Here is a 14,004-nt window from a genome sequence, read left to right on the forward strand (position 1 = left end):
TCATATCTCAGGCATTCTGCTGTCTTCCTCACACTGCTGCTTAAAGACCCACACACACCGTGTAAGACTTCAGAAGTAAAGGACACCCAAGTTTCCTCTCTGGAGTTGTAACTAACAATTGCTGGAGAGAGGAGACTCTCTCTGTAGTGGATGCAGCTTTGATGAGTCCTTGCGTGTGGCCGGCTCTTCAATGATGCTTTCTGCTGAATCACCCATACTCCTGTAAGAAACCCCTACAAATCCCCGGGTTGACTGAGCCAGACGTGGGGAGAATTGTTTCTTCAGTGTGTCCTCTGCCCCATCTGTGAGGAGCAGGCATTCATTTCCATCTCCCTAGCGAAAGTCACACAGTAAGGCATAACTGTCAAGGAGGGAGATTTGAACTTCCCAACTATTCTAACCAATAGTATAATCCAGTCATGTGGATAGAGTGTCCCCAATTCACTTCTTTGAGGGTAGTGTTCATGCAATTGAGTAAGGAAAAAAAGACAAGAAAAGGCAGAATTACCAAAAATTTTGCTATTCATAAGCACTGAAAATCTGGCCCTTCCAAAAATACATCTTCCACTGTCTTACTGAGCTCCTTCAATTCTGACTATTGTGACCTGAAGGACACAGGTGCAATAATGTCGTCTACTTTATGCAAAAGCAACATTTAGAGCAACTGATATCTTCAGATGAAATTATCTCCCATGTAAGTTTCAGACTCAAAGACATATCTGATGTCAGAGAGAAGTCACCCACTGAACTGAACAACACTCCCCTCACCCCCAGGTCTACATATCCACCTTAAACAATGAGACAAACACGCTGTGTGGTCCAAGCATTGGTGGTTTTTATTAAGAATAACTTTGGTTCTAAGAATTCCACCCTCGATTCTGTAATACTTTCCATTAAAAAAACAATTATACAAGAGCAAATACAAAAAATATTAAATTATGAAAACAAATCCATTAAGGCTCCCTTTATATATATTATGTACACTCAAACAGGCCGAGATTCTCAGAGTAGAAGAATAAAGTCAACTGTTATAGCTTAGAAAGCAAAACTACTTTACTAGCAGGAGACTACAAAACACAGACCTAGTTTAAAAAACTACAGAGTGGAAAAATGGAGCCTTTTGCTTCCCCTAGAAGTGGCTCAAAGCACAACACTGCCCAGATGTTGACAAGTCCTCGGGGTTTGGACCATACAGTGTTAGGAGCAAAGAAAGAATGATAGCATCTTAAAATGCAGGCTCCTAAAAGCCTCACTACCTATATGCTCTGGGACCCAGCAGAAGCCATCACTTCGTGCTATTTACAAGTCCTCTTTTGGCCAGACCCTGTAGCACTAACCACCAAGGAAGATCACGGGTCTGAGTGCAACCAGGAAGGAAATACGTTTGTAGGTAACTTTTCCCCAGTGGTATACGAGTCTTAGGAATGGAATCAGCCCTGTTCCTAAGGAGCTGGTGACGGCCCTCAAAAACTCTGTCAAGCAGTGGAACTGTTTCCAGAATACACATCTCAAGAGCTAACTTCCAGTTAGATAAAAAGGTATGAGCCAGTCCCAGATCTTCACTCTAACACCTGACATCATTACTCCATACACGCAGAGAAAGAAGAATCAATGTGCATTGGAGACGTTTATTTCCAACAATCAGGAATGAACTTTCTTTTCTCAAGAAGAAGGGAGATGACAAAGTAGTCACCATTCCAGTCTTGAAAGGCAAACAATTTTATCTTCAGCATCTCTTATTTTATATAGATCACACTTGCTGATAAGACCTAGAATCCATTTCCGCTGTAATCAACTCTCACATTTCTCTATCTAGCAGTGAATTATCATCCATTTGCTTCTTAATCAAACTTGGATGGAACATGGGCCTGTTAACTACCAAACTGAAGTGTTCCCAGTGAAAGCTACTATCTAGTATGCTAATCAAGGATTCCAAAGCACTATATCCAGCATTCTATGCATCATGAAAGGAAATAGAAGTCTTCAGTGTAGAAATTACTGGTTAAATCATCTCTATGGAGAAGTACTAAATACAAAAAAAACTTCCTCCCATGCCTGCAGTATAAAATATATTTTGCATGAGAACTTTCATATTATTTGTAACTTAGGTGTCTCTTTGAACAGCATGCTAGCTAGCATGAGGAAACTGAGCAGCTCTGCCCAGCACCTCAGCTTTTCCTGAGAGATGCAACACAGTAGTCAAGACCATCCTTACCAACAGCATCATGCTGAGAGCACGCCAAAAGAGCTGTTCTTCAGAAGAAACAAAAGGGGAAAGAAACACGTGATCATTCACAAGAAATGTTAAAGCTAAGAATCGCAGATACTCAAAATGTAAAAAGTATGAAGTCTCCCACTAAAGCCTCCTAGAAATGAATCTCTATTTGCATCACATACGGTATCTAATGGCCTCATGGCTCAGTCCTCATGGATGCCCCTCTACACTGCTCTCAGGCAACTCAAAAGATCTGGCCTCTCTGTGGGACACAGAAGCTGAGTTACACTAGTTAGTCCTCCAAAGAACTAAGGAATTGCTTCATCTAAACAGATAGTTGAGCAAGAAATGACAAATAAAACTGAACAGGAAGCCTCTGGTCATCAAAACAAGAGGAGCAGACAGGATGTACCTTCTCGGAAGTGGAAAGGCAGCATGTGGCATGTTATTCTGAGAACCTGGAGACATTAGAGTAAGTTCAATGGGCATTGACATGGTAAAACTTCTTATCCTTTCTGAATTTCAGAGTCAACCAAGGTAATAGGCATGGTTAAACATAAATGTGATACACTAACATCTTCCATTCTTAATTTGTAATGTGAGGGGAAATATACATTAAAGAAGAACATTCCGGGTTCTCAAAACGAAAATACAAATACTGGATGTAACAGATGAAATGCATTTTGATACAATAAAAATGATCTAACAGCTAACCAAAGGATTCCACACAATTTCTTTAGTTTTTAAAGGAACAGGGCTCCATGTCCCACAAAACTTGAAAGGGAAGAAAAGCTGAGTAGCGCAACCCTCCTGCGACATTCCAGTGTCCACTCCCTGGTTCTCTTGGCTTATTTTGTGTTTTGCTTTGTCTAAAGTCTCTAAACACAGGTCCATGATAACTTGTGTGCTGGTCAATGTCTTTCATTTGGCGAATGGGGATTGCAACCGTCAAAGACGAGTCATCTAGCATGATATGATGGTAAATCAAACCCAATCCTTTTTAATAGTCAGAATTCTCGGCGATCTGGATTCTCTTCCTTGGGACATTGGCCCAAGATGAGTGCTGCCGAGGTCCCTAGCCATGCTCCTACAGGGACGGTGGGGACACACCAGGTCACAGGCAGCTTGGGCCTAGGACTCCTGGGCCTGGGCCACCTCCTGGCCTGTTCTCCTGAGATTGCCCTTCACCTTCACGAATTCCGGGGCGTTTTCTTGCTCTTCTTGTAATTTCTGCTTCTCAAGTTCAAGCTAAAAACGGATTTCAAAAACAAGAAAATTATTTATGTACTGGGAGGCTTTTTAAAAGAATCCCAACTTTCAGAAAAAGGTATATGTGTAACTTTAGGAATGTTCATCTGTGCAGAAGCATGAACCCAATGCTTGTTGCCACAAACTACACCAAGAGGTGACAAGAATAAAAAGAACATCCTGGGCTCAGTATCCAGTTGCTCTGGAGTCTTTCTCAGAGAAATCACATTAAATTGGACCAACACTTTGAGTCCAGAGAGACTTCTTCAACTTTTCTGGTGCACGTATGTGCATTTGTGTGTGTCTGTGTGTGTGGTGTGGCGTGCATGCCTGTGTGGATGTATGTTCACAAGAGCATGTGTGTGCAGGTCTATGAAAGGCTGAGGTTGACCTGGACAGTCTTCTTCAATCACTAGCCACCATATCCTTTTGAGGCAGGATCTCTCAGTTGAACCCAGAGCTGATCAACATGACTAGTCTACCTAGATGGTTTGGTCTAGGACCCCTTGTCTACTTTCAAGTCCTGGAATGACAGACTGGCTGCCACAACACATCCACCCCACATTTACACAGATTCTGGGGATCTGAATTCAGGTCCTGGTGCTAGCCAATGTTTTAGCCCCCGAACATTCTTCCTAGCCCCTCGGACTGGGGACTGGCTCTGGCCTCTAGCACCTCTTTTAGGTCCTGAACGGAACCTGAGTGTCTGCCTTGAAAAGGATGTATGCCTTCCACTGGATTTGCTTCTTGCTTTTCCCTCAGGGTACACGTATGCACATCTGGCCTGCTGGAATTCGGCTTGCCCGGCATCCAGCAACCTCGCGTCTCACAGGTAGACTGCTTCTCACCCCAGCCCTACCTGCTCCAACTTCTGCTGCCGCTTTAGAAGTTCTATTTCCAGGTCGGATTTCTTCTTCTGTGCTTCCTCTTTCTTCTGCTTTATTACCTGGTCTCGTTTCCTCTTCTCCATCACCTTCTGCAACTCTGGTTTATTCTGAGGGGCCAGACCCCTGCAAGAAAAGAAAATGAAAAAAAAAGTTAGCTTAATGGAAGTATCTTTCAGGAGAAGAAATGTAACTGAAGGTATCAGCTGATGGACAAGGAATTAGCCAGATTGGAGTATCTACTACTAAGCCAAATGGTTCTTCAACAGTACTCAGACACTTGCCAGCATGGAAGAGAAGCCAAAAGCCTCTTCCAAAGAGTTCATAAAGTCCATGAACTCAATAAAAACACATTAAGCACCTACTGTGTACAAGACACTTGGCTTGCAAAGAAGGCCAGGGTGAGTGGGGAAGGCAGGCAGCAGCATGCTCATACAGTGGGTGGGGTAGATCCTCACAAGAGAGGTAAAGATGCCCAGGACATGAGCTGAGTCCACCTGAAGTCCTAAGTCGCAGCCTTTTGTCTCATGCTGAACACAGCTTAGGCACAGGCCATTCTCAAAAAATGGCTGAGAAAATCTCCTGCCTTTCATTTTCCAGATCTGAGAGGGGCTCTTGTACCTTTAAAAGGTCCATCCAAGGCTAGGCTATTCCTGAAGGACAGAGGCAGTGGAGCACACTCCCTCCTATCTACCAGCCAGCTATCATGGCGTACCATTGTTATGTGTTTTATGATATATACAAGAGGTCAGACTTCAGGGAAACTCAACATTTCTGAGAAAGAAACTAGGTGGCCATTTCTTCAAATGGGGAAAACCAAAGCGCAAACAGACCATCCCCTGATGAAATGCTTGAGGCAAGCTAACAGAAAGACCCCATCAACATGTTCTCAAGTGGCATTTATAAATTGCATGCCAGCTGATCCACCTTCTCTTTCCTTTAGGATTTACTCACCAGCCCCAGCTCTCTAAGATTCTAGATGAACCTGCCTACCTCTTCCTTATGTCTTCCTTATTTACTCCACTGACCTATAAATAATCTCTACTTGATATTAAAATGTATTATGTACATTTCAAATAAAAATGCAACACCAGAGCAGGAAAAGCACTCTGCATCAGAGGCAGAACAGGTATGTGCTAGCGCGTGTACACACTCAGGCTCTGCTCACACACACGACTGCATAGTGATCAACTTTTCCACACAGCACACTTAACCCAAGGTACACAGGGGGCCTACACCCTCCCGCTGCTGCCTACCTGGCCTGGCTGCTGACTGCTGGTCACCCTGTGGGGACCATGGTCTCTACAGATTCTGTCAACTTATACTGATTAATCAACTGGTATTTTGCTGAACACCTTTTAAAGAATGACTTCCAAAATGTTGCTCTGGTTATAAAAAAAAAAAAAAAAATCAACAACATATGAAACTCATATGACTTTAATTTTCTGAGTAAAGGTTCCATTTCCTTGACACTGTGTGTGCAGTTTTCTTCCTGTTCATTCTTGGCAATTGTGAAATAAACCGTAAAACCATAAAAGTAATCTCCCTCCTTTCATTAGAACTTACAGCAATTTTCTTCTACCAACCACCTGCTAGTGAAAATAGGGAAAGAAGAGGTACGTGTGTCATTTTCACAGTGTGTCCTTCATTACCAGATGTGGAATTTGCTAAATCCTCATTCTCTAAACACAGCCACACAAGCCACGACAAACCACTCTATATTTCACACTTCCTAGAAAAATCACACACACACACACACACACACACACACACACACACACACACACACACGATTCTGGCATCTCTCCTACCTAGATTTTTTTTTTTAATCACAATAAAAATTTCAAAGTTGTTTAGAGAATGAGGATTTAGCAAATCCCACATCTGGTAATGAAGGACACACTGTGAAAATGACACACGTACCTCTTCTTTCCCTATTTTCACTAGCAGGTGGCTGGTAGAAGAAAATTGCTGTAAGTTCTAATGAAAGGAGGGAGATTACTTTTATGGTTTTATGGTTTATTTCACAATTGCCAAGAATGAACAGGAAGAAAACTGCACACAAGGTGCCAAGGGAATTAAATCTTTAATCAGATAATTAAAGTCCGTCTGATCCAAGTATCCCTGACCAGGTGGGCAGGATAGCTCCCTGTAATCTCAGCACTCAGAAGGTTAGGGCAGGAGACCAGCCTGGGCTACAGAGTAAAATGCTGTCTCAAAAAAATCCCAAAGTATCATTCAGGAATAACCAGTTAAGACTTTCTCAGTTTTGTGAATATATAAGGTCTCAATATGAAACTGTAGACGAAATTAAATTTTAGGATTAAGAATTTAGTTATATGAATAATTTAAATTTCACACATCTCCCTATATTTCACTGGAAAAATTAACTTCAATTATTTAGAGTCGCTGAGCAAATTCTGATGGCTGATTCATTAAGCTGATATCCATTGCAACACAAGAATTAGCTTAACTATGTTAAGTATTCATTTTCTACTCAAAGATTTTACAGAATGGAGATGGTAAGATAAAATATTCAGCAATAGAAAATATTGGAAAAATGGTCCTTCTGTGATAATAGTCAAGAAGTCATACATACTTAAATTCTACTCCAGTGCATCATTTAACTTTCTGTGTTGATGAGAAAATAAAGAACTGTCTGTAGGCTTGTTAAATCTCCAGAACAGACTGCAGACTTGATGTCCCAAGACAGGAACGAGCCTTTCCAAAGTTTGTAAATAAACCCTTCATCCCTTGAAAGGAAATGGTGGGTTCTCTTCATAAGCCCTAACATCTCCATTAACAAGTATGTCCAACCCAGTCACAACTGACCAGTGATCAAGTCTGCCTAAGACCAAGCAATTCCCACAGGGCAACCTATGACTACTACAGTGAACAGAGCTAATTGTTCAATTATATGCAGGTGTGTGTATGTGTGTTCTCAAGCACACGTGCATGTGGATAAGCACATGTGAGGGCAGGTGCCCAAGGAGAACTGAGGTACAAGATCTCCTGGAGCTGGAATTACAAACAGTTGTGCACCGCCTGACAGGAGAGTAGAGATCCAAACGTAGGTCCTCTGGAAGAGCAGTAAGGGTCCTCGACTGCCACATCTCCAGTCCCAAGAACAGGCAAGTTGTAAAATTCAGATTAGTATTTTATACCAAAAGGTCATGAAATATATCAATTCTCATAGAATTAAAAGTTGAATGCATATCCCAAACTCTCTCCCCTTTAAGCAAACTGCAGAGGCATCATTTACATTGTATACTTGTGGTAAGTATTGTAGTTTGAATCTGAAATCCCCAACCCACTCTCAGGATTGGGTTAAATCCTATGCTTATTTCATTCCTACTATGTGATGTTGAGATTAAAAAATTTCAAATGCTGATTATGAAGATATTGAGCAAGCTTTTGCATCAATGGATACTGAGAAGGGAGATTAAATGACAGTGATGTCCTCTGTAAGTACATAATATAGTTGCAACAGTTTAAGCCATCAGGCTTATGATACTTTATTACCAAGGCAACAAACTAAAACATATAAATTACTTTAATTTTAATCTAAAAAGGGGGATTGGGAGGCTTTAAAAAATTTTTATTACATATACTTGTTTTTTTGCGTATGTCCGCATATGCCCGTGTGTGTGTGTGTGTGTGTGTGTGTGTGTGTGTGTGTGTGTGTATGTTCACACACATACCACAGTATGCATGTGGAGGTCAAAGAACAACTTGCTGGACTCACCTTTCTCCTACTATGTGTGTGTATCAAGGACTAAACTTGGGTCATCAGGCTTGGCAGCAAGCACCTTTACCCATCAAGCCAGTTCACTGACCCTGTGAGGCATTTTTAAGGCACTTCTCCACCCCAAGGACAGCCTCCCTACCAGAGCTGCTGACACCTGCCCCGAGAGTTCTCTGTAAGCATCTCTCTCCTTCTAGCTCATGGGATAGTGACTTCGTTGGTTTTGGCACCAGCCCAAGTGAGGGTGCTGCTGGTCGGGTGGTAATGGTCCTGAACACAAGTCTGGACATTTTTCATAAATGCTTAGCTCCTGCCTGCCTTGATACACAACACAAAAGAGAAATCATGGATTGGGTCTTTGGTCTTCACATGGCCAGAGAAAACCAGGTCCAGCGATATCTAAAACAGATCACAGGATCTGAAGCAACCCTGCCTGGAAAAGGATGCCTGCACTTTGCTGGGGAAATGGGCTGCTGAGTGGACTCCAAACTGAGGGGCTGCTTTCTGTAGGCCCCTGTTCTTCCGACTGTTCTGCTCTTGGGCCTCCATCCATTCCAAAAGCTGGTTGGGGAGGAGCTACCCTGTTAAACTCTAAGGAGCATTTTAGCTGAAAAGTTAATGAAATTTGTGAAAAAGAAGAATAAAGCAAAAGTCAACCCTAATTGTACTGAATATACATTTTCTAGATTACAGGCTACAAACTACTCTGCCAAAATACTGTTAGCAGCCTGGGTCATATTGATGCCAAACATAGGACTTAGAACAACCAGAAACCTCTCTCCCCTCTTAAACATTATTCTTTATTGATTCTTTGGGAATTTTACACCATGTACCCCGATCAAGCTCACCTCCCAGTCCCTCCATATCACCCCTCATCCTTGCAGCATGCTCCCCCCAAATTAATTAAAAACAAACAAGCAAACAAACCATCTCCCTCCTCTGTCTTTCCAACACCTCTTCACTCATCCTAGTGGCATTGGGAACTGCATTGTGTCACACAGTATACCCTTTTGTCCACTCAGCCCCACCCACAAAATGTTCATTGCAATGACTCATTGGTCTGGTTCAAGTCCCCTGGCACACCATCATCACTGGACCCTCACCGAAACTCCTCTCAGATATCCTGCAGCTATCGTTCTGCAGGACCAGTCCCTTCATGTGCTCCAGCAGGTCCTAGATGAGGTAGATGTTAGGGTAGACCAACCCAAGGACCAGGATGTGGGTCTGGGTGTAGCTGAGCTGGTCAATCTGGACCATTGGAACCACCTCCTCAGGTGAGGGGCAGAGCCAGCTCTCCTAGGCCCAGGCTATCAGGGCCAGCTCTCTCATGCCCATGGTAAGGGGTGGGGTCATCTCCCCCGAGTGGCAGGGACAGCTCTCCAATGGAGGGCAGGGCCAGTTCTTCTGCTGCAGTGTCTAAGAGGGGCAAGATCAGCTGTCCTAGGGCCAGTGATAGGCAGGGTGGCTAAGCACGGCCCTCGGATTTCAACATCCATGGTTCCTTTGATTGTAATAACACAGGCCATGGGCATCATCACAGACCCCAGCTGCCCCAGGAACACAGACTCAAGACATGGCCCTTGGCAGCAGCTCAGGCCTGGACATAACCATGACCCCGGTGACAGCACAAGCCACCCACATCAGTGTGGCCCCTGTGGCAGCAAGGCCCTAGGACACCAACATGGTCTCAGCGGATAGATTCACAGCTGTTTATAGAAATTAAGACAATACTATAAATTAGAAAAAGAAGTGAGCAAATGAGAGGAATCAGGAAATTAATACAAATCAAACATGAGAGACTTGACCTTTGCATAGCTACACATTTTAATCCCCTAAATTAGCCCATGTTTAACTTGCTTTGAGCACCTTTCTTTGGAGTCAGTTGTAGATCTTTTCATGGAGGCTTGGCAAAGAGTGTTAGGGGATGAGTAACCTACAATCTCACAAATCTGAAAACAATCCTATGTAAAGCTTACTCATTCTTCAATAAAGTGATCCTGCATCGTTAACTGTCTCTATGCACTGGGCTGTTCTAACATCACTTAAAAAGCAGAGGACTGCGGCAGGAAAGATGACTCAGTGAGTAGAATGACTGCTGTGTAGGCATAAGTACTTGAGTTTGAATTCCCCAGAACTCACAATTAAAAAAAAAAAAAAGAAAAGAAAATCCTACAGTAGCAAGCGCCTGTAATCCCAGGACTAGGGTGTGGAGACAGAGGGTCCCAAGAGCTTGCTGACCAGCCAGTCTGGTCAACCAGGAAGCTCCGAATTGAGTGAGACACCCTGTTTAAAACGAAAAAAGGTGTGACAGCCCCAATGTCAACCTCACCTCGACACATGCCTTCCCACACAATATACATAACATGCAATAATAAGTTAACAGATTGCAGGGCCCCAGGCCCAGAAATAAATAGGAGTGCTCCTTGAAAGATGCATACATAGCTGGGCAGTGGTGGCACATGCCTTTAATCCCAGAACTCAGGAGGCAGAGGCAGGCAGATCTCTGTGAATTTAAGGCCAGCCTGGGCTACAGAGTCAATTCCAGGACAGGCTACAAAGCTACACAGAGAAACTCTGTCTCAAAAAAACCAAAAGAAAAAAATTATGCATACATTTGGAAAGAGACAATGTAAAACCCTGACAGTGGCAGCCACACCTGCAGGAGCTTCATGGAGAGACAGCCTGGCTCTGGGATGCTCATTAAAAGGATGCCATCAATATGGCGGACAAGCAAAAAATCCCTTGAAGCCTTTGTAAACACAATTAAAACAAAACCTGACTACCTTAAAAATTCCTAAAGGAAAACAGCGCTCAAGAAACTGCCATACCTTTTTTGATTCATAAGGAGCTCTCTGTGGAGGTCTTGATGGTTTCGGGATGTTTTGACAGGGTTGATTAGCTTCTGGGGCTTAATTAGTTCAGGATTGTCATCTTCTATGTAGTCTGGCTCAGCCATGATGTTTTTAGGAATGAGACAGGAGTCTTTGGGATCAGTATCCTCCAGTGGGCTATCTGAAACACAAAGAGAAGGTACATTTATTTGAAAGCTTTTCTGTCAACACTTCCTTCACTGATGCTGAGACCCTAAGAGCTGTGCCTGGACTGTCACACTAGGGCATGCTGTCCTCCGGTGTCTACTTCAGGGACATCATCAATTAATCCTCCTAAGGGTTAGAAAGCAACAGGGCAAAACAAGAGACCCAGTCTCACTCCTGTCCATGCCAATCACACCCAAGTTCCAGTCACATAGGACACTTCCTGCCACCACATCTCAAAGGCAAGCTCACAAGAAACACACAAGTACCATCTCTTTCCTCAACCTCAGCAAATGAATCCGCACTACCCGAGACTGCATGGAGATAAAACTTCCAGCACTCACAAGGATAACAGGAGACCTGTTCCCTTCCATCCACTCATCTATTCTCAGGGCTAGAACTGAGAGTGAGTGAAGGAAGGAAAGGTAGGTGACCTTGCAGCAAGATCCCTTTGGGGACATCTAGAGAATGTCTCCGGAATATAGCAGAACAGCATGCTGACATACTTGGCCTGGGACTTCCTCCCTGGCTCTCTCCAGGTCTTTCTGGAACTGTCTACTCTATGACTCCCATGTCTGTACCCCTTCATGGAGAGACTCCCCCCAGAGAGCCAGGCATCTGTCTCCTTTCTTAGAACCTGTAACTAACTAGGCTGTGTGCAACACATAGTAGACGCCTATGAATGTGACTGCTATTTCATGACAGAGGAAAAATCCCACTGGGGGCTGGAGCAAGAGCACCAGGATTGACTGCATGGCAGAAGCCAGGCACAGGCTGGTGCTAGTGAATGGCTGCCATGCATGCCAAGATGCATTCCTTGGTGCTGACCCCATCTCTGCTCCCTGCCCTCAGAACAAACCAGAGGAATACTTCTTAATAATTAACAGGAGGTTTGAACTTGCCTGTCCCAGTTCAGTGACTTTGTGTTTCAACCTCAAAATCAGTTAAGGGCCTGACTACAAAGGAGTATTCCAACCTTCCCTTCTCTGGAAAGTCCACAGTTATGACTACTAACTCTGTTCACTTCCTCACTTACTAGGTGGGTCAGAGAACCACTGGGTCAGAGAACAGGGGGATGTGTGAGAGGAAGAGCCACACCTAAATGGTTCATATCCAGCACTGCCACCTTCCTGATACACACACCACAACACACATCTGGACACAGGGTAATGTAGGTTTCTGTCCATTCTGTGCAAGGGCAAGGGCCACCTCCCCTCCAGTTCTAATCCCGGCCCCTCCAGATGTGTGGAAGATGTTGAATGAGCACTGAATATATGAGATCTGCACATAGAAGAGTGAGAAGAGTCCCTCCATGACCAAGCTCTTAGGCCAGTGCCAGCTTCTACCTCTACTTCTGCCCACGGAAGCCGCCCACCACAGATGGTGAAGGGAGGAGCGGGGCTAAGCGGAGATGGAGGAGGAGAGAGAGCAGGGCCTCTGTCGGAGACTCCAGCATAGACACTGGGGAGGAGCAGACATGCATGCAGCAGCAATCAAAGCAGCAGTCTGAGATTCAGAGTTATCGGTGATGACTCCCTGAACTGTCACCAAATGGTGCTGGATACCTAGCATAGAAGCCGAAACGAGGCAAAGTGACAGCCAGCAACTACCAGCACCTTAGGAATAGCATGTGCAGGTGCAGGGCCACATCTGTTCCAGCACCAACCCTAGAAATAAAAGACTCAGATTTTCAGCAATCAGAGAAACAGAACTTACTATCAGGCTGGTGCCTATATTGCTAGTGGAGTAAGGCTAAAAGCAAATTGCAAGTCCACTGCTCTCAAAACCTAGGTTTGCCAAACTGCAACACATGTTTATCTACAGCAACTGCTGTAAAAAAGATTCAAAATTAACATGAATACAAACATACTAGACACCCAAAGAATAAGTCAACAAAAAATTTCAACTGTAGCTGCATCATTTTAAATATTGGAGGTAACATTGCATGTAATATTAAGGCTCAAAGCTACCAAATGAGGAAAAATGAGGAAAGCATAAAATAGAACCCACACATTCCCTAGATGCTGATAATATCGATATTTCAACTGAGAAGACCTGCAATCATAACCAAGAAGAGAAATGCAAACCTTGTATGTAGGGAGTGAGGGAGCCCATCATAACCAGCCTGACTTCAACACTGCTGCTCCCAGGCAAAACGTGATCCTTTGCTTGAAATCTCAAATGCACAAGGCACAGTTCTACATTCCTGACCGTCTAAAAGAGCCCAGAGAAGATTCATTCTAGTTAATCAGTAGACAAAGCAGGCCACCTGCTTCCATAAAAGGACCTGCTTCTCTACTCCAAGCCATGACATCCATTCAACACAGGAGTGACTCCACAGGTCAAAGTTACAGAGGGAGGGAGGGTTGGGAGCATATTGAAAGCAGATAAGGAAAAAAATAGGGTGGCCCTCAACTCCAGGTGAGAGGAGACTCAGGCCAGGATGCTGTAGCACAAGTAGGTGGCCAGCGCAAGTGTCTATGACTTCTCTTTTAGACTTCAGCTTCTTAGAAGGCCTCCTCCCTGACAGTAACAGTGGGTGAGATGTTAAGTGGGGTCTCCTACTAGACAGACAAGACCCTGGGGCAGTGGGGTGGAGCTCCATGAGTTCGTCTCAAACCAGAGCAAACATTGTCTTTAATTTTCTCTGACTTGGAGTAGCGGAGTGGGCATAGGAGCCCTACGCCCCAGGTACCATGTGTAGACTCTGAGCCTTCTGTGGCCCAGGCAGTAGGCATGTGCAATGCTCCTCCTGCAAACTGCTGTAAAGGGATTTGGAAAAGGGGGTGAACTGGCCTGATGCAGCTTCTCCCAGTACCCTCATGGCTGTCTCACAGGGTGGCTGGTGCAGGAGCTGGGGACTAGATAGGGTCCCTT

At 44.1% G+C, this 14,004-nt stretch overlaps 1 protein-coding gene across 3 annotated transcripts in view; it reads right to left on the reverse strand.

Annotated features, from left to right (window-relative positions):
* Positions 1-813: 813 nt before the first annotated feature.
* The window catches only part of Fam107b (family with sequence similarity 107 member B), a 69,558-nt gene continuing 56,367 nt past the window's right edge, over positions 814-14,004 (reverse strand). For all 3 annotated transcript variants that reach the window (XM_052728634.1, XM_052728635.1, XM_052728636.1), the window contains 3 exons: positions 10,921-11,104; positions 4,323-4,473; positions 814-3,463 (listed from right to left, as the gene is read on the reverse strand). In XM_052728634.1, the coding sequence (XP_052584594.1) occupies positions 3,347-3,463; positions 4,323-4,473; positions 10,921-11,104 (452 nt within the window). In that variant the 3' untranslated portion in view covers positions 814-3,346. The remainder of the gene's footprint in view (positions 3,464-4,322; positions 4,474-10,920; positions 11,105-14,004) is intronic.

The sequence above is a fragment of the Peromyscus californicus genome, unplaced genomic scaffold, assembly GCF_007827085.1.
Source record: "Peromyscus californicus insignis strain IS unplaced genomic scaffold, ASM782708v3 Scaffold_8__1_contigs__length_139910024, whole genome shotgun sequence".
Taxonomy (NCBI): domain Eukaryota; kingdom Metazoa; phylum Chordata; class Mammalia; order Rodentia; family Cricetidae; genus Peromyscus; species Peromyscus californicus.